The sequence below is a fragment of the Columba livia genome, chromosome 2, assembly GCF_036013475.1.
Source record: "Columba livia isolate bColLiv1 breed racing homer chromosome 2, bColLiv1.pat.W.v2, whole genome shotgun sequence".
Classification (NCBI taxonomy): Eukaryota; Metazoa; Chordata; class Aves; order Columbiformes; family Columbidae; genus Columba; species Columba livia.
This window is the reverse complement of record NC_088603.1, coordinates 81180636-81208532: the sequence shown is the minus strand read 5'-3', so window position 1 is coordinate 81208532 and position 27897 is coordinate 81180636. Positions and strand designations below refer to the sequence as shown.

The 27897-nt window shown below is 37.5% G+C and overlaps 1 protein-coding gene across 11 annotated transcripts in view; it reads right to left on the bottom strand.

Annotated features, from left to right (window-relative positions):
* The window catches only part of CDH12 (cadherin 12), a 565327-nt gene that overhangs the window by 127276 nt on the left and 410154 nt on the right, over positions 1-27897 (bottom strand). For all 11 annotated transcript variants that reach the window (XM_065052613.1, XM_021298011.2, XM_065052615.1 and 8 more), the window contains one exon: positions 16051-16345. In XM_065052613.1, coding sequence (XP_064908685.1) covers positions 16051-16345 — 295 coding nt within the window. The remainder of the gene's footprint in view (positions 1-16050; positions 16346-27897) is intronic.

The following is a 27897-nucleotide window of genomic DNA, read 5'->3' as shown; positions in this document are numbered from 1 at the left end:
TGGATGGCTATGCCCTTTTCAGGAAAGACAGGCCAGCCAGGCGTGGTGGTGGAGTTGCTCTCTATGTGAGAGAGCAACTACAATGTACTAAATTCTGCCCAGGAGTGGATGACGAGCGAGTTGAGAGTGTATGGGTCAGGATCAAGGGACAGGCTGGCAGGGGCGACACTGTTGTGGGCGTCTGTTACAGGCCACCAGATCAGGCTGAGGAAGTTGATGAGGCCTTCTATGGGCAGCTGAGAGTGGCCTCACAGTCACAGGCCCTGGTTGTTGTGGGGGATTTTAACTTTCCTGATGTTTGCTGGAAGGACCATTCAGCCAGCCAGCCACAGTCCAGGAGGTTCCTCCAGTGCATTGATGATAACTTCCTCATGCAGATGGTGGAGGAGCTGACTAGGAGAGGTGCACTGCTGGATCTCATCCTCACTAACAAGGAGGGTCTGGTCGAAGCAGTAAAGGTTGAGGGCTGCCTGGGTTGCAATGACCACGAGATGGTGGAGTTCAGCATCTTGGGTGGCAGGAACAGAATAGCAAGTAGAATTGCAACCCTGGACTTTAGCAGGGCTAACTTTGGCCTTTTCAAGCAAGTGCTGGGGGAAATCCCATGGGCAAGACTGCTTGAAGGAAAAGGGGCCCAAGATAGCTGGACTGCATTCAGAGATTGCTTCTTCCACACTCAGGATCAGAGCATCCCCACATGAAGGAAGTCAAGGAAGGGAGCCAGGAGGCCTGCGTGGTTGAATAGGGATCTGTTGGGTATGCTCAAGCAGAAGAGGAGAGTTTACAGGTCCTGGAAGCAGGGGCTGGCCACTTGGGAAGAATATAAGGCTGCTGTTAGAGGATGTAGGAAGGCAGCTAGTATAGCCAAGGCCTCCTTAGAATTACAGCTGGTGAGAGGGGTCAAGGACAGCAAAAAGAACTTTTTCAAATACATAGCAGACAAAACTAATACCAGAGGCAATGTAGGCCCACTGATGAATGGGGTGGGTGCCCTGGTGGCAGAAGATACAGAGAAGGCAGAATTACTGAATGCCTTCGTTGTCTCTGTCTACTCTGCCAGAGGCTGTCCTGGGGAGCCCTGTACCCCTGAGACCCCGGATGAAGCCAGGTCAATGGAGGAGTTTGCTTTAGTTGATGAGGACTGGGTTAGGGAGCAATTAAATAGTCTGGACATCCATAAATCCATGGGTCCAGATGGGATGCATCCACGGGTGCTGAGGGAGCTGGCTGAAGTCATTGCTGGACCGCTCTCCATCATCTTTGCCAAGTCTAGGGAAACGGGGGAGGGTCTAGGGAAACGGGGGAGGTGCCCGAGGATTGGAGGAAAGCAAATGTCACTCCAGTCTTCAAAAAGGGCAAGAAGGAGGACCCAGGTAATTATAGACCAGTCAGCCTCACCTCTGTCCCTGGGAAAGTAGTGGAACAGCTTATCCTTGGTGCCATCTCAAGGCATATCAAGGATAAGAGGGTTATTAGGGGCAGTCAGCATGGCTTTACCAAGGGTAAGTCGTGCTTGACCAACCTCATAGCCTTTTATGAGAATGTAACAAGGTGGATGGATGACGGCAGAGCAGTGGATGTGGTCTACCTTGACTTCAGTAAAGCCTTTGACACAGTCTCCCACAGCATCCTCACAGCTAAGTTGAGGAGGTGTGGTCTAGACAATAGAGTAGTGAGGTGGGTTGCAAACTGGCTTAAGGAGAGAAGCCAGAGAGTGGTAGTCAATGGTGCGGAGTCTAGTTGGAGGCCAGTATCTAGAGGAGTGCCTCAGAGGTCAGTACTGGGGCCAATATTATTCAATATATTCATTAACGATTTAGACGACGGAATAGAGTGTACTATCAGCAAGTTTGCTGATGACACTAAGCTGGGAGGTGTGGCTGACACGCCAGAAGGCTGTGCTGCCATCCAGCGGGACCTGGACAGACTGGAATGTTGAGCGGGGAATAATCTAATGAAATTTAACAAGAGAAAGTGTAGAGTCCTGCATCTGGGCAGGAACAACCCCAGGTTCCAGTATAGGTTGGGAAATTACATATTAGAGAGCAGTGTAGAGGAAAGGGACCTGGGGGTCCTGGTGGACAACAGGATGACCATGAGCCAGCACTGTGCCCTTGTGGCCAGGAAGGCCAATGGCATCCTGGGGTGTATTAGAAGGGGGGTGGCTAGTAGATCGGGAGAGGTCCTCCTTCCCCTCTACTCCGCCCTGGTGAGACCACATCTGGAATATTGTGTCCAGTTCTGGGCCCCTCAGTTCAAGAAGGACAGGGAACTGCTGGAGAGGGTCCAGCGTAGGGCAACGAAAATGATTAAGGGAGTGGAGCACCTCCCTTATGAAGAAAGGCTGAGGGAGCTGGGTCTCTTCAGTTTGGAGAAGAGGAGACTAAGGGGGGACCTCATTAATGTTTATAAATATATAAAGGGTGAGTGCCATGAGGATGGAGCCAGGCTCTCCTCGGTGGCCAACAATGATAGGAAAAGGGGTAATGGGATCAAGCTGGAACACAAGAGGTTCCGCTTAAATTTGAGAAAAAACTTCTTCTCAGTGAGGGTGACAGAGCACTGGAACAGGCTGCCCAGGGGGGTTGTGGAGTCTCCTTCTCTGGAGACATTCAAAACCTGCCTGGACATGTTCCTGTGCGACCTCACCTAGGTGAGGGGGATTGGAGCAGGGGGATTGGACTAGATGATCTTTTGAGGTCCCTTCCAATCCCAAACATACTGTGATACTGTGAGATACCGAGGGCATGAATCATAAAAAGAGCCACTGCAAAATCTAATAAGCCCAGATGCAGTTTTTTCCTACCTTGTGTTATTTAGATGCCTAACAATAAGACCCATACAAGTGAGCTTATTAGTGAAAAGATGCTGTAGACTATAAGAAAGACCGATGAGAAAATTGTCTCTTAGATGGCTTCTTTCTCAGAAATTATTTACTGAAAAATACTATTGAACCCTTTTCTGTGTTAACAGCTTAAACCAACCTTATTCTGTCAAAATGCAGCAGCAGATGTCTTTCCCTCCTGAATTGCCAGTGGATGCATGAGATACAGGTTATTTTAAGTCACTCTTCTGTTCTATGGTGGTTGAATGCTTATTTCCCACCTCTTAAGTGAATGCTCAGACCATCACTCTCTTGAAAAACGATGAAGCTGATCTGTTTTATATAGGACCATTAAATATTAATTGGACCAAAAAAAGGAAGGGAGAAAGACTAAGAAAGGCTCTCTGGCCTCAGGTGGCTAAAACAAGAGGAGGGGGGATTCAAAAAAGGAAAGGATTAAAGCTGCATCTGCAGCATTTTGTGTGAGATTTCTACCTACCTCACTGCAAAATGAAAAAAATGTAATATCTCCTCCCATCACATTTTGCATGGAACATAACTCTGAACTCTGAAAATGTCACTGACTGGCTTCTAAAAAAAGAATTAAATATATCTACTTTATGATTTCTGACAGTGCTTAGGAATTAATTGGCATCTAGCTGCTCAGCAGTGTAAAGTTCATATAGCTCTGTGCACAAGCAGATTTGGGACAGGTTCAGGTGACATTTTAACACCCATGAAACAATTTTATAAAAAATTACTTTTTTTAGGTTCAGGCAGGTACTAAGATACTTCATTTGGAATCAAACATATAAATCCATATGGACATCTAACCTTGCATGGAATACCTCAAATCACCTACTGTAGTAGTGCTGAATTTGAACTGTGTCTGATCTGATTGGGTTGGGAACACATTTCTCCAGCTACTTGGCCACACTTGCAGAACATTTTGGTTCATATTTATAATGTATGCTGGGAAAATGTAGGTGCCTATACATTAGGGATGCTCGGAATTGCTTGAGGAACTTGGTAGTACCCCTCAAGCTATTAAAAGTTATTTAGGAGTCTAAAAGCTGACTAGGGTTTTCGAAACCATTTATGCACCCTGCACTTAGTGATAGGATAAAAAAAGCCAAAACACACTATGCTCATGAAACCCTTTCAGTGTCAAGTTACCTTCACAAATCTGGCCTAAGAATGTGCTGATGAAAAACATTCACTAGTGAGGTATTAGTAACAAATCTAAAAACTCTACTGTTGATAAGAGCAGTACTGACATGACACACATTGTGTCCACAAGTAAGTCAATGCTCAAATCATGAAACATGTTTGCAGTGCAGGCAGGAAGGCTCATGTGGGCTCTAACGTAGACAGTCTGGGGAGCAGTAGCACTGAAAATGAACCATTAGGACATCCCTGCAAGGTACCTGGTGAGTTAGTATCCTGGAGTCCCTTTCACTATGTTGTCATAAAACCTATCCTGTCATCACTGTTACTATCCCCCTGTGCTACCCAAAGTCAATTGGTAAAGGTGGCTAAAATATAAAGCATCCAGATTGCAATATAGGTATTACTAAACTGCCACAACTTCAGTTCTGCAGTAAATCAGTAGGATGTGCTGGTGCTGTTCTTGCTCTGTATCTTTCCTTTAAATCAGCTGTACAGACATCTCTTATTGCTGTGCAGTGGCACAAAGAAAGGATTCTTTCTTTACAACTTTCCAGTTCTATTACCAGCTTCATATGGATTTTGGAATTTAAGGAGATGATGTCTTGCTGCCATCTTTTGATTCAGGCAGGCAGGCAGGCAGGCAGTCTGACATCTTAGCAATTTTCAGGTCATTTATGAAATATTTTCTTTGGAAGAAAAGTCTAGAATTTGGTTTTGTTTGTTAGTTACAAAGAAAAGCTGATATAGGAAGTGATTATCGCTTTATATTGGCGCTATCCCTAGCACAACAGTGTTTGAATATGGGTTGTGACACTTAAAAGCAGCAACTTACATATGTTCAGCCACTGCCTCCCCCTCTACAAAGGTTAACAATTCCCCTCCTTATTCCCCAACCAGTATTGCAAATAAAACCATCAAACATAGTTTGTTGATATATCACAGTAAAGCTGTTTTATCTGCTTAGCCAGGGGAAGATTTCCCGCCCCCACTCCCAGTGCTGTTTTAGCAGCTGGATGATCTTTTGAAGGCACACAGGACCATCTGCTGTTTGAACAGCAAGGTGCTATGTCTCAATGGATTATGATCAGTGATTAATATTGGTTTAGGACTTACAATCTGTGAAACAAGGATTCATTCAGAATCGCATGCAAGAGCCATGAAAGAATTCCAAGATTGTCAAACATCTGCTGAAAACCGTCTGACAGGGTTTGGTTTGTGTTCAGGCGTGAGATGATATAGAGTGAAAGCATCAAGAAAAAGTGGATGAATTTGGTGCTACTGAATCAAAGAAGTAGCAAGTGAGGCTGATAATTCAAGCTTCTGTGTCTATATCATCTCTTGCAAGAACATAAATTGTAGGCTTGAGCACTTGAACCTGCCCTTCAGGCATCTTTCTCATCTGAATTCTCTCAAGACTCTTAAAAATATTGATTACCATTGCCCTATCAGTAAAAGGACAACAGAAATAAACAGGTTTCAGAGTTAAGCAGCAAAAGTGAATGAAACATAAAACATTTTCCACATAGAACTTAAAGATTTCATCTATTTAATTTAGAGATGAGACAAAGAGATGGGACATGATAGAGATGTATATGATAGTTAGGAGTATACCAAAGTTAAATCATCTGTTACCATTATCTTTTCTCTTCCAGACTGAAAGACAAAAATGGTAAAAATAGGAAAAGGAAATGCTTTGTAGAATGACATGATCAATTTATGGAATGTACAGTAACTAGACCTAACAAAATGTGGATTAGAAAAGTATTTGACATGCACATGAACCCAAAAAACAATCCTTTTTAAAAGAGTTAGAAAATAAATAAGTAAACTGCACTTGGATAAAACCTACTGCTAAATAGACTGTGACATGATAATCTGCCTAAATGTCTGGTTAACTTTCTCGTAGCCTCTACCTTGGCCATTTACAGAGACAGGAGAATAGATAGGCTTCTGAGGTGATGTTCTCATGATATGGGAATCCTAGCTTATGTTTCAGATAAGTTAGGATACTCTATATCAGAACAAATGGTAGAATTGATACTTGTACTAACAGCAATAAACACAGATGGAAGACTGAGGATATGACTGAGGAGACTCTGCCATGCTGTAGATTTCCTGACCTAGTCATTATTGGATTGGCTATTGGGATTCATACTATTCTTAACCAGTTAAAATCTCTATCCCCAAAACATCATGCCAACCTCAGTGGGACGACTAGCAGTCAACAAACTATTTCCAGTGAAAGTCATCATTTGTGAACAATTTTGTACCAAGATGCAAATAGTTAGTTGAAATTACACCTCTGAGAGTATCTACAACAACATTCTCCACCAATGGCGCAGACTGGTGTGTCGGATAGTCCTTGTTGGAGGTCCCCTTGCCTGCTGCATGCTGTTTCCCTGCCCCCTCAAGACTCCATAGGAATACTCATACCGTGAGTTTCCTGTATTTATGCATTAATATCCTTGAAGCTTCTTATGAAAATAAAAGGATGGTCCTGAGTTTTTCTAAGTAAAACAATAGGAGTTTTTTTTACCAGTGCCAGTCTGATTCACATCCAAGGCAGTATTAATGTTACCATATTTATTTCCAGCAGCTCCTGAAATGAAATCTGAACAGAGTGTGAAACTCTTCCGCTTTCTGTGCTGTCATTCTATGCTTTCACACCTGCCTGAAATCAGCACCCTCTCTATTTCCAGTCTTCACCTCTCTAACCCTCAGTGATTTCACTTTTACTGCTGGCTTCTACACAAAAAGATCCCAGGCCTATCTGGAAGTAAAGATGTCCGGACAGTGGAGTTTTTCTTTACTGAGGTATTTCAGTTAGTTTTGGTCCTTCACTTCATCGTGCTTCACTCCAGAAAAAAAAAAAAAAAAAAAAAAATGCACACTCCAGAAAACAATATTAGCACTGCTGAATTTTTAGCAAAGACAGTGTGTGTAGTTTCCATTGGTCTTCTTCCTACTTAGTTATGACATGTTTAGCTTGCAGGCTGACTAGCTTGTCTGGGAAGATTGGTGACATGCCTTGTTATCAACTGCATGGCAGAGAAATCAGGGGACAGACAAACCTGCCAGGTTCTCAGCTTCAGAGATGACTGCCTGGCCTATGGGTTCCCAGCCAGACAGTGCTTGGCTTGACAGGTTAATTTAAAGAATGCTTCTCTACTAATTTGGGAACCACATGTTTAATTTGCCAGTCACCAGCTAACCTAGGGGATGACTCCCCAGGCAACCATCTGGTTTTTCATAAAAAAAATTTGACAGAATTACATGTTTGCATCTTTCAGTTCTACAGAAACTTAGCAAAAATGGTGCTTGTGGAAAGGTTTCAACCAGATCTACTGGGATCCTTGTTGACCAAGGGATGGAAAGACACCAGGCTCATGGTCCTGTCAGAAATTTAATGGTTCCTTAGTTAGGAAAAACCTGTGGTGGATGCAATAGATATTGGGCTGGATTGCCCATCTATGCTGTTCCTTTCTACAGGTAAGGGGAAATATTAAAGGGATTCATTAAATACAAGGTTGACAGATACACTAACTAATTGGCTGACATTCCATTTAAAGATACTCTAGTATGTGCTATTCCTCATTCTGCAGACATTTTTAGACTTCTGTTTTATATAGATTTTCTTTTCCTAAGGTACTATTTTTATCTGCAGTGTCTTTGCTGTAGACTTTAAGCCTTATGGGAATCTCTAAACAGAGAATAATTTGCCCTTAACAAAATATTTGTGATCAGTGATTTTTTGCTCTTAGCTCTTGTTACGCCAGATTCTCACGAACACTTTTCTTATCATGCCAAGCTGTCCTGGGATTACATCTAATTTGCCACATGGAGTTATTTCTCCACACAGAATTAAAGCCCTTAATCATGTTTGGTTTAGTGACTCCCATTTGCTTAGCAATCTTGAGACTACTTTGCCTTCTGTTTTGTGCTCCTCTATGGCTGATATGACTTGATTGCTTCACACAATCCATCAGTAACTGATTTCTTAGTCCAGTTACCTTAGTACAGAATATCAGTCATGTCTGCTTTTATTATTTTGGTTTACTGCAGTTATTCACAAAAACGGTGGAGAAAAAGACTAGATGTGCACACACTGACCATACAAAATATCCATAAAATCCATTTAAATTTTGGCTTGGTCTCATTACCTGCAGTGTCTTTATGAGAAGATGGCTATGACATGATTACTTGTCATAAACGAAGAGCTGCCTTGTGCCAGGGAAACCTTGCACTTGTTTCTTCTGTGAAAAATTATAAATAGAACTGAGCTTATAGGAAAAAAATAGCTCAATGGCTGGAAAACAACTTTAAAGAAAAATGTTGTTTACAGCCATGTAGGCAGTAGCTTGAAAAGCAGCTTTTATAAAACATACTTGATGTTTACAGTCACTCGGTGGCTTAGAACAGTAAAACTTTTAAAATATGTTTAATGCTTAAAACCACTTGGTGGCCGGAAGAACAGATCTTGTTGAAAATATATTTAATGTTTAAAGTCATTTTTATGGTAAGAAAAAACTAACTTCTTGTTAATTTTTAACTTACAGCTGAGAAGTGGCTACTAAAACAACTATCAATACAAGATGTTTTACGTTTACAGATAGGATGTGCCTGTATAACAACAATTCCTACATCTCAATACTACACTAAAGCATACCAATACCTTTCCCTCACCAACAGTATAATTGAGAAAAAAATAGCACATAATCCAAACATCTCTAATGTAATATATCTTGAACCTAAATGTGACTATGCAAACCACAGGATTGTACCAATAATTATAAAGCTCCTCCTTATATATTAAAAGAAATAATACACAGCATCCTTAAGAAGACAAACATACATTTAGAGCAAACCCAAATAGCTTAATTTTAATAATGAAAATATTGGTTGGTTAACCTATCGGGGGATCTGCATTAAAAGACTTGGGTGTGATGAAATATAAAATGTTGTTTGATTTACACTGCTGAGCTGGAGTAAAGTCTGCACGTGGCGAGGGACATAATGACCTTATCTGTTGTGACATGAGTTTTTAACTTTGCCCACTTCAGTTCACCACAATAAAATGGGCCAAATATACACGAAGTAAAACTCAAATCTTTGCATTAATTCAGCACTAATACTGACATTTTGGGACTGTGAAACTAGCTAATAGAAAACATTTCTTTAGTGTCACACTTATTTAACAGCAAAAGCTTCCCAGACATTTTGCTGTATGCATGTTCATAGAGTCCTGTCTGTCACAGCTTTCATTTTACACAGATTCTCCCAGCTAACAATATTTGCCAAATTTCCTTGTTTTGCTGACAGTTTTCAACAACCAGGGTGTATGAAATGAAACTCATAGTGAACGTGACAATAGCCACAACCCTTTAACCAAGAAAGCCTTGATTCTCTGCATTGTTTTCTTCCTCCCTTTTGATCTAAAAGGATTTTGTTTGTAAGGTTTTCACAGTAGTCAAAGCTGCCTAGGTTGCTTAGTGATCTATCATAATGTCAAGAAACCCTTGTTTCAAAAGCTTTTACTGCCTGTTTGTAATTTTCTCTCAACATCTCGGTGTTGTGGTTTGTTGGGCCTTTTTACTTTTATTTTGTTTTGTATTTTTGTACAATATCCCTTATACCTGGGGAAAAACACTTTGACAAAAGGCTAAGCAGCCTTTCCTTCTGTTCCTTTCTTAAAACTCACCTTTGTCTACAGTGGCCATAGAACTTAATCACACAATCAGTACAGTAGCTGTTTCTTTTCACAATTTCACCAGGTCTGACTGAGGCAATGGATGAATTTGCACACTCTGTAATACAGTACTGAATTAGAAGACATGTGGATATGATCCTGTAAGGGGGGAGTCAGCACAGTATTGTAAAGGGAAGCTGCTTTTTGCAAAACCTGTTGAAACTATTAGGTGAATCAATGAGTATATAGCTTGAGATTACTTACATAGATAAACAGTATCTAAATTTGGAAAAAGCTTTTAGCAATCTTTTCTACCCTAATATCCAAATTAAAATATAAACCAAATAGTAGGAATAGATTTTCAGTCTTTATAAAAGAGATGAGGGTTGCCACTGGCATCTCACTTTGATCTGAACTCCGGTTGCCAATAAAAGAGAATATATATGCAGGTGGCAGCTTTACAAAATGGAAGTTTGACTGCAAAGTGTTACAGGGGAATCTTAACATAACAAGTAACTGGGCATAGGGGATTTCACAGCAAGAAATACGAAGTAAGAGGCATAGGGAAAAATATCTTATTAGTACATTCACAGAGGTGGGTTGTAGCTTGGTTACCTACTAACTCTTGATCTTGGGATCACTGTGGAAAATCCTCTGAAGTTTCCATCTCAATTATCAACAGCGGACAAAAAAAAAAAAAAAAAAAAAAAAAAAAAAAATGACGGGAATTATTAAGCAAGGAAAAAAGAATAAACAAGACAACAAGACAATAAACAAGAATATTCAAGATATTTGTATCTTGAATGCGACATCCAATTTCCATCATTGGACTTGACTTGGTAACACCAGAAAAAAGCATGGTGACCAGGGTGGAATTGGAGGGGCTGCAGACAGAAGCTGACAGATTATGCAGCCACTTATCTCTCCGTGAGTGTAATACCATTGAAAATCCTCGCTGGCCCCTATGGATTCCCAAAGTAATATCTTCGGCAACAGCCTGGATATGCTTTTGGAAGTCCTTAAAAATATATTGCCAGAAGCTTGTAATCTGTATCAAGGGAAGGATCACTCAGTATTTGCTCCAATGCCTTATAGTCCTTCCATCCCCAGCCTCTGCTCAGAGTCAGATTCAGGCTAAACTCAGGCACACAGTACTAAACCATGCCAAGCCAGAGTGCAGGTTCCTACCCACCAGTTCATCAGGTTAGTTTTCTATACATTGTAATCCTTTCACATGAAAATACATAGATGGATATATTAAACGTATGTTCTACTTGTGAATGTATATGTGAGCTTTGCAAATGTTTAAATATAAGCCAATGTTTAAATATAAACCAATTAAGTATTCACTTCAGAAGAAAAATGGCCAGAAAATGCGTAAAGACTATTTCTAGGCTGTCAGTACCATGGGAGGCAAAGCTACAACACTCTTTCAAGTAGCTGCCCCACACCACAGAGGATATCCAGTAAAAATAACTTGATACAACTTTCTAGTGTCACTGACTGTTTTAGTGTTACACCTTAGTGTTACAATTGAGACAGTTTCAAACAGTATATTCAAGCCTGATCAGTAATGCAGGTATTTAATGTGAACACATTCCATTACTTGTTAATTAATAACCAAAAAGGCCAAATAATTGCCATGGTGATCTGGAATTTGTAGAGCCCCCTGAAGTAATAAAGAGTTAATCTAGTGGAAAGGTATGAGATGAAATTGTTTAGGAAAGAACACATGGACTCTATATGCTATGGAATTGTTTGGTATAGTACAACCATAGATGGTCTCTGTTTAACATAGGGGAATAATAGAAAGATCTTATGAAACAGTTAGGAGACTGTCACAGAAGTAGTTATAAATTTGTCACATGTAAGACATATGGTCAATTAAAATCAGCATAGTCAGTGAAAGAAATGCATGAGAAATGAAGTTGCATTTCTATGTACATTTTTATCTATAAATGTATAAAAATATAAAATAAGATCTTTCCCTGACTGTGTGTTTAACGCTGGTATGCCCCTATTCTCAGTCATCTGGACTGATAGCTTTAATAAGAGGACAACCTCAGTTTAAATTCACCATATATTTGCATACTTACATGGGCTATATTACAATAGAAGCTAACACAGCTGCCAGAAGTAACAACACAGTCAATTAAGGTAAGCTTAAGGACAATATATTTTGCTAATGCCAACTTACAAATTGAGGAATTACAGCCCTCTTTTTAATCCTCATAAATAAATTCCTGTTTCTGGTTTGTTCAATATTTTGGAGCTCTTATTAAATCAAGACAATATTTTCAAATAAAGATATTGATAAACCAAAACCAGTATCAGAAAAAACACATTAGGAGTGCAGCCTTTAAGCTTTTCTAAGTCTCTTATACTTATTAAGCATAGGATAACAGCACAGAAATCTCTGTTCTTAAAATATTAGTTTGTGTTATAATCTGACTCCATCTCCTAAGTTTATCTGCAGAGAATTTCGTATCATTGAAATTCTTCATTATAAAATATTTTGCACCACATTTATTATGTGAGCAATGCACCTTCAACTTTGGAGGTACCAATATCTTTCTGTGACAATACAGAAACTATGGACACTTAGAAAGTATCAGAAATAATGGAGCCCACAGAAGGGTAAAGTAGCCTGCATGTTACACCAGTCAGTAACCAAGAGACTTTTCAAGAGAAGATCTTTTTGTTTGTATTTGTGATTGACTCTCCTCTCCATCATGTCTGAGCAGATTGCAGTGCATGTACAGCAGGAGCGAGGCTGGCTGGCCATTCAGGGCTTTGTCATCAAGCAGGTAAGTGGCTTAAATTAGAGTTTTAGAACATACTAAACATCCTGCTAACATTTTTATCTTAGTAAAAAGCATCTGAAAGAATTTGATTCCCAGTAAGGAATGCACCACTAAGTAAAAATGGCAATCCTAAAATTATCTTTCCTTCAGAAAAAACTAAAAGATATGCATAATCCTTTTTAAGGAGCAGTATTGATTAGAGGAAAAAACAAACAAACCCAATGTACAGAAACTGTAGAAGAAACTTTAATATAATCTCAAAGTGAATTTGAAGGGAAAAAAAAAATTCACCTAAAACATGCATGGAAAATAACACAACAAAGTTCTTAGAAAATCCACCATGAAAAACTTGAATATGACAGATATGTCTAAACCATATCTATGTGCAGAAAACCAGATATTGAGCATCCTACAAATGTCCGTATTTTTATACTTCTTCCTGCTAAAAATCACCAGTTTTATTGTAACTCTGGTGACTGGAACTCTGAACTTGAGGATGAATGTTACAGCACCTTTTCAGCCACCAAAGCTTCAACAACAGCAATTACTATGAAGGTCAGAGATGTTACAAAACTGACAACAGCACAGCCATGAAAATTTGTAAATATGTGTAAGGGGTCTGAAGGACAATTTTCTTCCCAAGACTCTTCAGTCCCACACAATCTATTTTGATGGCTGCACACTGTGGTACCTCAAGGGTGTTTTTATACAATCTACTTTATTTCACTGTCCAAACAGAATCTGTACTGTGTGTTTACACTGGGTGTTAAATCTTGAGGATTTTATTAGCTATTTCTCTGCCCCTCTATTCCCCTTTCAATATGAATTCTGGCATACATATTTTGCTCGTTATTATCAATAACCTTAGGATAAACTATCAAACTGAGTAAACCTTTGCATGTGAGTGTCACATAACAATAGAAGACAGCAAGTCACTAGTCGCAAAAGCTTGTAAGGGGAAAAAGAATCATCTTGTAGTGCATTTCCCACAGCAGAAAGAGTGTGCTTGAGTGCAGTTCATAATAAATACTGTTGCAAAAATATAGTAAGTGAAGTTTAGGACATTTGAGAACAGAAAACTGGGAACTAGAAAATAAAAATGTAAAAAAATAAATGACAGGAAGAATTTATCATGTGTTTTGCCTAAGCCATGACAACTATATACTGCACCATCTAAAAAATCAAAGTTATTTTCAATGCCAGCCTTAGGCAGTGGTAGATCTAGGCATCTCTATAGGTGCAACTAAATGTTACTGATGATAGGGAGCAGTAGTTTTAGATCCTCTGAGAAACCTGTGCTTCCAAAAGTCAGCAAAATAATGGAAAATAAAGAGCAAAAGGGTGGAGAGACCTACATCAGAAAAGATGCAATCTCCTGGCACATCACAGGCAGCAAAAGGCATTTCTGGATGTTTTTGCTGCAAGACAACCCAACAGCAAACATCGCTATCTGCTTTAGTAACCACTAATTGGCGTTTAGGCCTCCACTTTGGGCATTATTTCCTTCTCTTCTCTTTTCTGGTCAATTTTCATCCATCTTTTATTTTTCTAATAGAGGAAAATAAAAGCTGTTATGAACAAATCTTTTAAAGGTAGTGAATGTAACTGAATAAAGTGAAGATCAAGAGGATGCATTTTTGCCATGGCATCTGCTGCATTTTTTCCAAAGGAGAATAAATGGAAAACCATTTATTTTAAAATGCTGTATGCATTACACAGCTTACTCAGTTGCATCTCATACAGTCATGCAACTCTCAGTCAATGCAAAAACCATAATGCATGGCACACCTTGAAGAGAGTTTTCGATGAAATTAAACCACTGTTAGCATTTTGTCTGCTTCTGTACACACATATTCAAGAAAATAAGAAGACAGAGAGAGAGCAACAGAGAGGATGAATGCGTGCAATGCATTCCACTGTGTAAACAGTATTAATTATTATGATTTTGCTCATTTCTCTCTGATCAAGTCTTAAAACCAATTTAACAACTAACCATACATTCACTTGTGAGAAAATTTTATTCTGAACTTGCCACAGAAATAGACTTGAAAATATAATAAATGTTTTTCACCTATAAATAATATAACCATAATATTAATAGACATATCTATAGGGACAAACACAGTACAGCACATATATAGTGAATCTACAGATGCAACTCTATGGATGACTATAGTGGACTTGTCTCTACACTTGTATGAGATCATCTCTGCGTGCCTACACATATCATATCTTATCACATTCAATCACTCTTTATTACAAAATTTCAGCTGCTACCTCATTAATTCCACAGACAGACCTGTGTAGATATCTAGTTGCCCCCCAGATTGTCTTTCAAGCACCGTCTGAGCCGCATAGCTGAAGGAACAACAGCATCCCTCCACACATTTCGGAGTTATAAAACTTCCAAAACTGCTAGCAGCCATAGGGAGTATTAAATGACTAATAAGGGCTTGTAAAGTACTGGGAAAAGACACCTTAGGAGGGAAAACAGCAAGAAGCTGAAACTAACACTGGGAAGTTAAAGGCCTCCTAGCCCAGAATGAATTAATTCCTGGTACCCGCAGGGAAGCCCCAAGTGCCATCTGGCAGCAGGACACGAGCAGTGTGCTTGTGTTACAAATATGCTGCTCAGGACCTCTGCAGAATCAGCCATCAGGCAGAGACCCAAAGGGCCCATTCGGTCTGTTCTCCTGCTCCAAAATGAGATCACTGCTTTTTATGTCTTTCCCAGAAAATTTCTACCATGTTGTGAGTATTCTTCGAACAAAAACACATTCTGGTGCCTCACTATTCTTACTACAGTCCACCTTTCTTTGGAGAGAAAATTATTCTCTCCACTGCACACTAGCTTTTAAAAAACTTGACAAATTTGCAGTCAGTCTTCTCTCTCTCTCTTTTATTTTTTTTTTTTTCTTTTGACTTAAGAATCCAATGGACTAAATATTTTCTTGGCCATCAGGTTTTTGACACCTCGAGCCAGCCTTTCTGAGTCTCTCAGACTTCTGTTCTTGCATTGTGGAGAGCAAGATGAGGGCAATCATTCCTTTCAGCACACACAGTGTACCAGGATTTGGATAAAGAGTTGTCCTTTAACTAAAAATTAGGGAATCACACAAGTGCTGCAGGAGTTTAACAGCCACAAAACAAGAACAGTCAATAGCAAGATGCTGTTGTACCATCTAAATCTGTACAGCAAACAGTCAACGTAAACTAGGAAGAGAAGGAAATGCACTTAACTATGTGAAATAACAGGTTTTGAGGGTACACAGAACCCCTGGACCTTAGTATACCTGCCTTGAATATCTTTTTTCTCCTCTTCTCCTCAGTGACTTAAAGTGACAGGCACTCATTTTGCAGGAGAAAGAGTTTTTAAATCAAGAAATAAAGCTAAAACAAAATTGTAATCTATATATTTCTAAGCACAGAGCAAAACATTTCTAGTAAAGAGTTTTAGAAGTTATATTTTAATTTCAGCCTTCTCTTTCTTTCCTCAGCAGGAAATGCTCACCAAACAATTAAGCAACACGCAATTAGTTATCAATTGTTTAAAGTTTCTTACTCACCCACTGGAGACATTTCTGGGACACTGGCAACATAAGGCCCATCCAGGAACTTTGGCTCATTATCATTAATATCCTGCACTTTGATGATGAACTCTGACTCAGGCTCAAGTGGCTTTTTGGTGTCAACATCCACAGCCTGAGCCCGGAGTGTGTAGAAGGGTTTTTCTTCTCGATCTAGGCTCCTTATGGCATGAATGTCTCCTGTGGTCTCATCAATGGTAAAAACCGTGCCGGCACCATCTCCTGAAAGGGTATATTTAACAGTGCCCACTCCCTTGTCCAAGTCAGAATGAAGCTTAAGAAGACAAAGAAGAAAAAAAATTAAGAAAATAACATTAATGGCATTTTCTAGGCTGCAAGGCAATTATTATTATTATTTTTTCTCTTATGTAATAAAAAGTGTAAGAGGAACCAATTTTCTAAGTCCTTAATTGATTCCATTAAGTGCATGGAAAAAGTGTAGGTGGCATGCTATCTACTGTTACTACACTCATTTAGTACCCAGCACAGAGAGCATTTCAAAATTCTACCTGCTTTCTCCCATGAATACTGCTCACTACTAAAACTGCAATGAAGCAGGGATTTGGATTTGTTGCAAACTGAAATTTAAGACCAAAGATGGAAAAACAACAACAACCACATTGAACAAACATGAAAGAGTGTCAAAATCTTTCACAGGCATTTGACTTTCAGAGAAGTAGAAGGGAAGTATCTAATTTTCATTTCACACACAAGAGCTTGATGGAATCTCAAATTCAAAGCTGGTTTAAGAAATACAGTGTACACCTCTGAATTAAGGTAAATGCTAAACAGAACTAAAAATACTACCTTTTACACAAATATTTGGTCGTTTTTTTCTGTCCTTTCTGAGACAGTCACATTGCTGACAGCATGAAGCTAGGAGTTCTCTTCCTCATTGGAAGTGTACAGAACTCAGTCATTTCAGCCTTACCTCAATTATTTCTGCCTTAAATACCAATATATACATTTTCCAGGCTATTAATATGCTATATTTCTACTTCTAATTTGAAAAAAAAAATACTTGAATACAGGTTCTTGGACATTTTTGTCCATTTGATCAGTGTCTATACTATGATAATGTGGCCCTAAACATTTCAAATACTGGATTTTTTGAAATGGAAATACAGTCTGATGCTTTTATCTATTTCATGCTCATCCTTTAAATACATCAAAAAGTTTTGAACAGATACTCAAGGTTACATCACCGATACTGAAATAGCTTTTAAAATATTCCCCCGCTTGTCCCATCTAATGAGGACTGAAGAGATCTACTGTAATGGACACAGATTGGAATGGAGTTTTCAAGAGTGAATTCCCTTAAGCGGCATAGTAAAGAGATTATGGATATAGGCTTTATTTACATGATGTACTGCCCAAGGTGAAACACAATAGAGGAAACTTGGGACATGAAAGAAGATTATGTAGAAAATGAATTACTGAGAAACTAAATGGTTTTGGTAATGGGGCAAGAAGCTAAGCTACAGAGAAAGAGGTAAAGGCAATTATTAACATTTATAGCTATTGCCTTGAAATTGAAAATAGGTCCTTGTTCCTGTGGAAGAGGTCGTGGTTTGTGGGACAGAGAGAACATGAACATAGCCTCTTCTTTGTCTACTTTTTCATATTGTCATTCTTGCTCAGTGAATATACTAGATTCTGAACTTTCATCTAGCTGCCCCCTGCATGCAATTTAAAATTATCTCTCCAGTTTGAAGTAAAGCATTTTGCTTCTTGAGCACTGGTTCACTGTGGAAAGATTCAAAGGAAGTCAGTTCTTTTCCTCCTAGGGTGTTTAATATTTTCTTCCTTGCAAAATGAAAAGATAATGCAGCCTGAGATAATGAATGTGTATTTCTTCCTCATCATTTTTATTTAAGTGGCTCACAAGCTTCCTGCTGTTCCATTATACCTTACTCAGTTAAAATTTGGTATTTTCCTTCCATTATCATGTAGAGGCTTACAGACACACATGGAGTGGGAAAAAAATAAAAATAAAAATCGTAATGATCAGAAAGCTCAAAGAAAAAATGTTAGAACTTTATAGAAACAAACCATTTTCTTACTTGTGTCCCTGTATTAAATAAAATATGCCTGGGCTTTATTGTGAAGTTTACCCTGTTCCATACTCCTGGAAGTAAGAGCGTCACAGAAGAAAAGAATGTGATTTTGAAGCAGGGATTTGTAAACAGGGAAGAGTGCCAAGAATATTGTTTCTACTCCCATCTCCTGTTATGAGATTTGGCACTAAAACTGAGATAGTTGAGTGTCTTTCTGATTGTCTGCTGAAAGGTTTACATTCAACTAGTAGCACAATCAGGCTGCATTGCGTGTGTTATCCAAACACTTGGATTATACTAGAGAGAAATAATTATAGTCGCTTTTCTCAGTAGGGGAAAAAGGTAAAAAGTATAACAAAAAAATGCAAAACCAGGGTTTCTAGGAGAAAGGAAGAGTAAAATACAAAGACAAGCACAAACATAGGTTTGGTTTTGGGTTTTTGGTTGTTTTTTTCAAACGTATTGGAGCAAAAAAGCTTCATGACTGACAACGTTAGCAGTTCTACAGTTCTAGATGTGTTTCTTGTGCTTCACAAATAGCATTCAGCTCGTATAACCTAGGAACCATCCAATTGATTTAAGCAGAGTTGTATCACTTTGGATTAGCTGGGATCTGTCACATTGTGTTTATTGATCAAACCATGCTAATCGGCTGATTTCAATATAGGCTTTTTAGATGCCATTGCTGGATAGTGCACAAATGCATGCTTATTTGTAACCCACATTGACCTATGCAATTTGTGGGGCAATTCAACATTTAAAAGTGTCTAATTACTGTAGAGGAATAGCCTATAGATTTAATTTAAAATGAACTAAATTCTCCAACAATAATGCAATACTGAAATTCAGATGGAAGGACAAAGAGAGGAACTAGCATTGGCTGGACTTGCACAACATTGAAAAAATAATCCTGACTTTCAAATTTTCCAGAAAGCAGTTTAGGCTAAAGAATAAGTGCTTTCTAGTGTGTTTCTGATTTATGTATTACAAGATGTATTGCACTGGAAAAAAACACATTCTTTGTGCTGAAAAACATACAGAAGATTCATCAGAGAGAAGTTTTTCTGACACTGTGTCCAGCAGTAGTTTTGCTTTTGTATTCTGTTTCTCCTTCTTGTTTGTATTTTTTTTTTAGTTCTTTCTCTTCTATTATTTGAGCAAAACTACAGGACGAGGGAACAAGTGTCCAAATCTTACCTACTCCTTCCCCACATTGTGTTTACATTTCAGAATTACTTGAATTTACTGCAACAGGGTGGTACGAATTATTGCATTCACTTGGATTTTTCCTAGTGTTATGTATTTCTCTGTAAATCCTGAATATTAAAAATACAAAAAAGTTTTGAAAATGCATGGGATTCATTTCTACTTTTGTTCCAGTCTGTGTTGTTATTCTCACTATTTAAGTAACACAGAGTTTAGTGTCAGATCTTCAGGCAAATCTGTTTCAAGTATAAAATTAATGATTTCTTGCAGCAAACTCAGTGCAAAAAATCATGAATATTTTTCTGTGATGGCAGATAAAGACACGTCATCCTATAATTCTTGCCAATGTGTGCAAACAATACATATGGTAAATGAAGGGACTGACAAAAAATACAAGTATGAATAAGATGGAAACTACTGCGAAATACATTGCATAAATCCATGCAGAAACTATGACTGTGTTCTTGAATCATATCCAATACCAGATACCAGACTGAGTCAGTCTACAGGTCCATGTGATTTAGAAATCTGCTTTGGCCTATAACCAGCTGAAAGCTAGATTGCTTCTGAGAGGATGAAAAAGTTGGTAACAACTCACTACAAACACATCTGGGACAAATTATTTATTCGGTTCTTCAGGCATTGTGTCCAGTTCCTGAAAAGTAGTATGGTTCATATTTTAGCAATATATTAAGACCTTACTTCTTCAATAACTCAGTGTTATAAACTTTATGTCACCTCAAGAATTCCTACACCTGCACAAATTACTGGATATTACGTATGAAACCACATAAAAGATCAAGAAATGCATTAGCTAATGTACTTCAAGGACTGATGTACACTCCTAGCTAAATTCAACATAACAATAGCACAGATCAGAAATATTTGTTCCTTGGTGTTGATTTGCTCTTCAATATCATGTGCATCTGATCCTCAGGTGTTCATGTTCTCCTTTCTTAAATGCTTCAATAACTTGCATTAATAAACTTGAAATTATTTGGAAAGTCAAATTTGTAAATTCACAGACATAGGTAAAGAAATCCTAAGCAAAAACACCTTAAAAAAAATCACAAGATATTCTAGCCTTAAATGAAATAATCATTGTACCTTCCCAGAGGATATAGGAACAGGGCCTATGGCATTCACTAGGATTGCTATGATCCTAATATCACAGCAATACAGACACTGAATAGTTGTTTTATGAATTGACTTGTTCCCTTTCTGAAATTCCTATTCATATACAATAATAATTTTTAAAAGGTAGAGAAAAAAGGACAGTTAGACTAGATCATCTCCAGAGGTCCCTTCCAACCCTAAACATTCTGTGATTCTATGTGTCTAAAAATGTCCTAAATGTCAAGGAATGTTTAGCATCCATAAATTGATTTATTCACACTGCGATGTACTCTGAGTTTCTAGGTCTTATTCTATTGCCAGTTTCACAGGCTGAAAAAAATTTCAGTGTTCAATTTATTTTTTGCTAGTAGACCAATATAAATGCTATACTGCAGTGCACATCTAGACTAAAAATACTGCTCAGTGTTCCAATATATTAACCCTTTCTTGCATGCAGAACAGTACTAGTTATGATTTTTCATTATGCAATATATTTTAGGAACTTATTCTATTATTTCCTCTGCCTGTATCTACTTCTAAGTATCTAAATTTGCATTGTAGCTACCAGCTCCTCCCACTGCCTTTTTTTGGATAAGGTGCACAACACAAAATTGTTTGAGAAGTCGAAATAGCTGCTCAAGTCCAGTATTAGCTAAGACTGCAACCACAGAATTAAGTTCTGAACTGAGGTCAGGAAAGAAGGTCATTGTTGCATGGAAAGCATAGATGCAAGCAGCGCTGTTTTAGCACTCCGCTACTGCAAAAATCTGTGTGTTGGTACAGGGATAACCGCTACAGTAAAGGAGGGTGTAAATGAGCCTAGAGAAACTTCTGATACTAATGACTTTAGAAGACTTTCTTTTTGGAATATTGCCCTTTAAAAAGATACTTATTCTATACATATTTTCTATTGGCAAGAACTCTATGGTCTACACAGATTTCATAGTTCCTTTTAAAAACTGACAATTAGATTCCAATGTACTGCGTTCATACAGATGTGGGGTTTATTCCCCCTCTAAAAATAGATATAAATTGAAAATTTTTATGAGATAAAAGAGGGGAGGGGGCATGTCAGATAATTTAATTCAAGAAATTGAGTAACAAAAACAACAATGCAACTGCTGCTAATTAAATCAAATAAAATATTTTTTCTTTCTTCTCTTCTTCGTCACTGCCCTTGCCCCACCTTCAGAGGACATTCAGGGACAAGGCAAAATCTACTTACAACACATTCAATGAAAATGTTTCTTGATCCAAAAAGTTTGGATTACCTAAGGTATCATCTGAACAGTGAGTTACCATGCATTAATCAGGCAAGACTATAGACTAAAGCTTGTATTGGGAGGAGTTAGGACAATAGTACGAAATGAGTCAGATGAACAACAGTCTGCAAAATAGGTGTATAGAAATAGTAGGAACTAAAATAATGGAACCATAGAATCATTTTGGTTGGAAAAGAGTTTTAGCATAATCAAGTCCAACCACAAAATGATGATGTAAAAGAAAGATGAACAAACAAAAAAAAAAAACGAAGAATGATGTTTTTAAAGGTTATTTGGAAAATACGGGTTTGTTTCCTTTAAGACTGAAAATAATTTGCAATAGGAAGGGTTATCTTTGTATTAGCTTTGTACAGAGCTTTTACAAGAGACCCTAATCTATGACTAGGCTTTCTCAGTGCTATGAGAATTTTAAGCAATAATTAAAAATGTCAATTAAAGGGTGTGCATATATAGGAATATTTATATATAAATAATAAAAAATAAATTGACCTAGCAAGCCATGCATATCTTAGCACTATGACTAATTTTCTTAGGGATGTATTTTTATGTCTTCCTATGTTTAGAAAAATACCTACTTCCAAGAATTATCATTCTTCTGTTTATTTTTTATAAAAATGGTAGAAGACAGCATGGTTCTGCATTTCGAAATATGTTCTGTACACTGTCCAAATTAGATTAGAATACTCTCTTATTTAAGAGGAATTAAATAAAAGGTTTTCTACTCTTTTTTAATTATTCCTGTTTGGCAAATAAAGCTGAGCCTTATTTAAATTAAAACACCCATTATCCAATTAAATAAAACATTATCTCTTCTGCCATGGGGATTTAGTTTAAGCATACTAAATCAGATCAGACTTTTCCAATAATGAATGTGGTTTCCAGCTAGTAATATGATGGCAAATAAGTCATTAGCAAGGAATATAACCAGTACCTGACCTGGTCAATTCAAACAAATCCTTACCCCTATCAACATCGCTGACTTGACAAGTCAGGGATTGTTATTTTTCTAATTCTGCTCAACAAGAATATTTTTGTTGAATGCAGAATTTGATAATAGCAGTTGCAAAAGCACATTTCAAAATAAGTAAACAATTTTTTCCTTCATGAAATGCAATTGTCCATAGACAGAAAAAAAAAATGCTAAATGAAAAGAATTTGCACTAGTAAAATCTTGCAAGAATAAAAAAAAATCTATAAATAGTATTACATTATAACATGATTATGCAAGTAATTATGTAAATTACAAGTTGCATACATTTCTGATGTTGACTTTTACATCACTATTTCAGCTGGAGTTGATGCATATAGAAACACTGTGTGTCCTGGTCTTATCTCTTAAACTTTAATGCAAGAAACCATATTGGAAGTAATTTTTTCATTAAATTGTTCTTACTGAATTCATATAACTCCATGTTACAATGTGTTATGTGTGTGCATGTTGACAGGTTTAAGTCTACAGTTATGCTGAATTCCATTCGAGAGAAATGTTCAGCAAAATGATAGCAGCTGGTGGGACCATGAATCGGCTGAGGCCTTAAGTTATTACCATGGTAAAGTAACAACATAATCACAGGTTCCAACAACAAACTCCAGTATTGTCCATTGGACAACAAGGGAAGACAAAATTTGAGGAAATTTATCAACTTCTAAGTTCTTCTTTCTCCAATGCAATTTTATACATCCTGCTGAAGTAATATCAGCTACCGTAAGCATACAGCTACTGATGACAGCTCAATGGAAAATGATTTCACCATCTTCTTTAATTTTTATGATTTCAAATTTTTTCAAAGTATTTAACAGGAACAGAACATGGGATTGAATCTGAAATCCTCACGGTCCAAACTTCTTAATGCAATAGATCGCAAATGTGAGGCTGTTCCATGTATCCTCATGCATTCATAGGCCCTTTCTTTTCACTGCTGTGCACTTGAAATCTATGGTAAACTATCTTATAGTTCAACAGATTCTGTTCAAGATATCACGTCACAAATTAATGCATTTCAGTTGGCACCAGTGGAGCTGGTTTGATTTACATCCATGAAAGCACTGGCACCACCTCTGTACCAGTGCCTGGCTGGAGTCTCAGTGTCTCAGTGGGAATGTAATGTTGATGTATGAAATTAACAAATGAGGAAAGGGAATCTGCCACAAACAGGGGTCTGAGGAAAAATCACCAGCTTTCAGCAGCAGATACTTGTATTCCTTTTCAAGACAATACTTATTTTTTAATTCTGAAATCTAAATGAAGACAACATTACAATAAAATTTTACATTCTTGCTATTTAATTGTGCAAGATCTGTAGAATATCCAATAGCATTTCTGTAATTAATTAAAATATTAACTATAGGGGGTGGTGCTCTTTTTCGGTAGTGCATACAAATGTAGCATTTTCTTTTGGAAACAGGAATCGCTATAAGAATGTCAAAAGACCTGCATCTCTCTGGATGCCACATACTGACAGAAATCTATTATTTTGCATTATGTTCCATGCTGTATGCCTTTTACAACATATATAAAATATCAATGCTTGAAAGTATGAATTATACTGTCTGAATAAATATAATAAAAATACATACTAGAGACTTAATAAGCGTTTACATGAAACGTTGTATCTATAAGAAAATTTGTAAGACACCTATTAGAGTTTATAATTTCTAATGACTGTCTGGTAATACTTATGAATATAGTCTCTCTGAAGATCATCAGATAACCATTGTTAAAAAGTTGAGAACAAGTGGGAACTTTGTATTGTAAAGTGTCACAGAAATAAAACTGCTGGCAAGGTTAGATATTTTCAGTTTCAAATGAGGTGTTTATGCTTGTGAAGTGAAATGACAAAAACTTTTTTTTGTCAACAGTGTGTGAATGCGATCCATGTTCTGTAGAATTCTACAGATGCCTCAAGCTACAAGGTATAAAATCATATTTATTTTCATTTTTCCTTATATGTTCATTAATTGGGCCTTACATGAAAAATACCCTTAGCATCAGAGAACACATTTAGGTATCAGCTCCAACATGATTCATAGATGAGATTCCTCTTCTCATCTAATAATGTATTATGACATTGTGGGCATTTATTTTATTGAGATTTAATTTCCCATGGAAGCTATAGCTACTTCTGCTCAGTTGCATGACTACTTTTTCCTCTCATGAGAATTGCCATACTGATGCCAGTGGGAATGCCTTTGTGTTGGCTGTAGGATTAGCTATGAATGTGTCATAGCTATGAATATGTGATACAGTGCACTGTCTGACATTCTGCTTCTGAAAGGACAGACAAAAAGACGGCTGCCTGTTGATGGCCACCATGGCAAATAGGGGCTATGGAAGGCTATCCGCTGCTGCAAGAGATCACAGCTCTGTGCAGCTTCTCATTCCTTCCTTTGGTGGCATTCACTTCTCCACTCCAAATATCTGGAGCTAATTGAATTCCCTTGAACTTCTTTATATCATACTGTCCCATCAAGTTAAAGCAGCTTTGTAGTTAGCTTTTCTAAGCCTGGCTTTTCTGAAATTAATTATGGAAAACAGGCTTCCTGCTGGAGTTTCTCTTCTAAGGATGCAACAACCTGTATGAGGGACAGTAGTTGTGGAGCAGCATCCATTTCCACACCACAATTGCAACTAGGAGAATAAATATATCTCCAACTATCTAGTCATAAACAGGGTTGGACTCGATGATCTCTGAGGTCTTTTCCAACCCAGTTGATTCTGTGATTCTGTGATTCTATGATCTAAAGGCATAGTAGTCATGAAGCCAGTTCATGTCCTACTGTTAATCAGTCATTAAAACATAAAACTGTGGTTAGGGGTTAGCTGGCCTCCATAGTCACAGAAATGGTGCACCTGACCATATACAAAGTGAATCCCATGTCTGACTCTGGCTCCCTGATTCAGATCTGCAAAATACCCAGAGATAGCTTCTCTGGCTCGATGTAGTTCCTAGAAGCAACAATTTAGTGGTAGATTTGGCAGACCTAGGTTAGTGTTTAGACTTGATAATTTTAAAGGTCTTTTGAAACCTAAGCAATTCTATGATTCTATAAGACTTCTTAAACTAGGTTTACCCTACTTTATGAAACCACAGTTCTCTGACATGCAGAGACATGAGAGGACCCAGATTGCCATACAGACTCCTGTGGTGTTACCCAGTGGTCTACATACGCTGAAATCTTTTGTGTGTGCATAACCTCAAAATGATAATAATATTATTAAAAAAAAAAAAAAGTCACTGATAAATATGCAGCTTTTAAGTACTTTTGACAAGAGTTCTGTCCTAAATAATAATAATTTAAAAAACAAGTTCCTCTCGTTAGAACATGGAAAAAAATATACCAAAGAAGTAGATTCTCCTCCTTTTTTAGTAAACATATTGTTGGAAACATATGCTGATGAAAGAGTATCCGTTTAAACCCCTTGCATTTTGAGAGGTCAAAGATTCTAAACCGATTATAAAAGCTTAGGCTTAATTTGACATTGATTGGAACTTTAAGTAGTAAATAAATCTTCTGCTATTTCATTTTTATTTATATCAGTATGCTCTTCAACTCCAGACTTATCTTGGGAGGGGGGTTTAAAGCAAAGGCCTACTCAATTGTTAGTGCTGATTAAACATTCTTTGTTTTGATCTTTCCTGTTATACATTTTTTGTTGTTATTGTTATTTGAAATATTTTTATTCACTGACCACATTGCAAATTACTATATAAAAACTGCCTTCCTCATGCATTTAGATTTAATGTTACATTAAATACAAAAAAGTTGTTCTATAAATCACACTTGCAGTTAGGTACTGTATCAGTTAAAGTGTCTCACACTAGAACAGGTAGGGAATAACAGAGTAGAAAGTTTCTGCCTCAACCTGTCTATCACTGTGACAAAACATACTATCATAAACTATTTGACCACTACTCTTTTTTAAATAAGAAAAAAAAGTCTTAGTTTTATTACAGAGGTGAAATTATTCATTTTAACACATGTATTAGAGGGATAATTGGAAACCATTTACAGACAAAGAACCTTATAAGTCAAACAGAACACGTTGAATGTTTAATCTTTTTGTATTAAGTTGGTCCAAAAACCCAGACAAACAAGCGCACCACAGCACAAAATAAAATGCAGTCATAAACCAATGACACTTAATGTGTGTGAGATACAGGACTAGAAGGTACAGCAGAGAAGCTGAAAGATTATTTCTGTGCACAGATGTTTAAGTTCCAAGAAAGCACAGGCACATGAATCATCTTCCATACACAAGATATCTTCGGAACAGTATTTTTAAAGACTGTATTAATAAAATTGCCTTTTCACACAGAAACGGTTGATTTTCCTCAGGTTTCAGAAGAACCACAAGAAATGGTTGTGTTCTGCATATTAGATATGTACTACATACATAGTTCTTCATTGTGCTGAAACATTCAAAATGGTTTCAGATTAAATGTTCTTTGTGTACGAAACTGTAATTTGCTGTGCATTTGCTACAGTGTTGAGACAAACTTCCTGCAACACTGATTGAGGTCTAGGTATAATTCAAACAATAATGCAATTAAGATAATTACCTCTACTTTCTAAAACTACTTGCTGAAGCTGGTTTCTGGTCTGATCATCTTACATTCTTTGTCTCAAAGACCAATGAGAAATTGATAAAATACAAGCAGTGATTACTTAACAGCAGAGTAGCAACTTAGAAAATTTTGTGGCCTCAATGTAAATAGGTTCAACAAATTATGAGATTAATGAAGTTCCACTACAGAAAAAGGAGCAGCAACATGTTTTTGAGGTTGCTGAGTAAGTGTGGCCACTCTGGAGGAAGAGGAATGAAAGTGCTTAAGGAGCATATGCCTTGCAGGTCTGCTTCATGTCACCTACTGCATCACTATGTCTGTACTACATGACATCATTTCATATTCAGAATGACAACTAAAATCAGTAGTGGAAGCTGGGGCATATTAGTAGAGGGAGAAGGCCTGCCTGAGAAAAAGGCAGTATTACTTTCAAGCTCCCTTAGAAACAGAAGAACTTTACCGATATAGCTGCAGGGATCTGAACATTATTTCTGGTTTCAGACTTCTAGAAATAATTAGCAAAATGGTCATATCTACAATTTTTTATTCAAATATAATTAGGGTCTTCAGGACTAGTACCAGTAATTTCAATAGAAT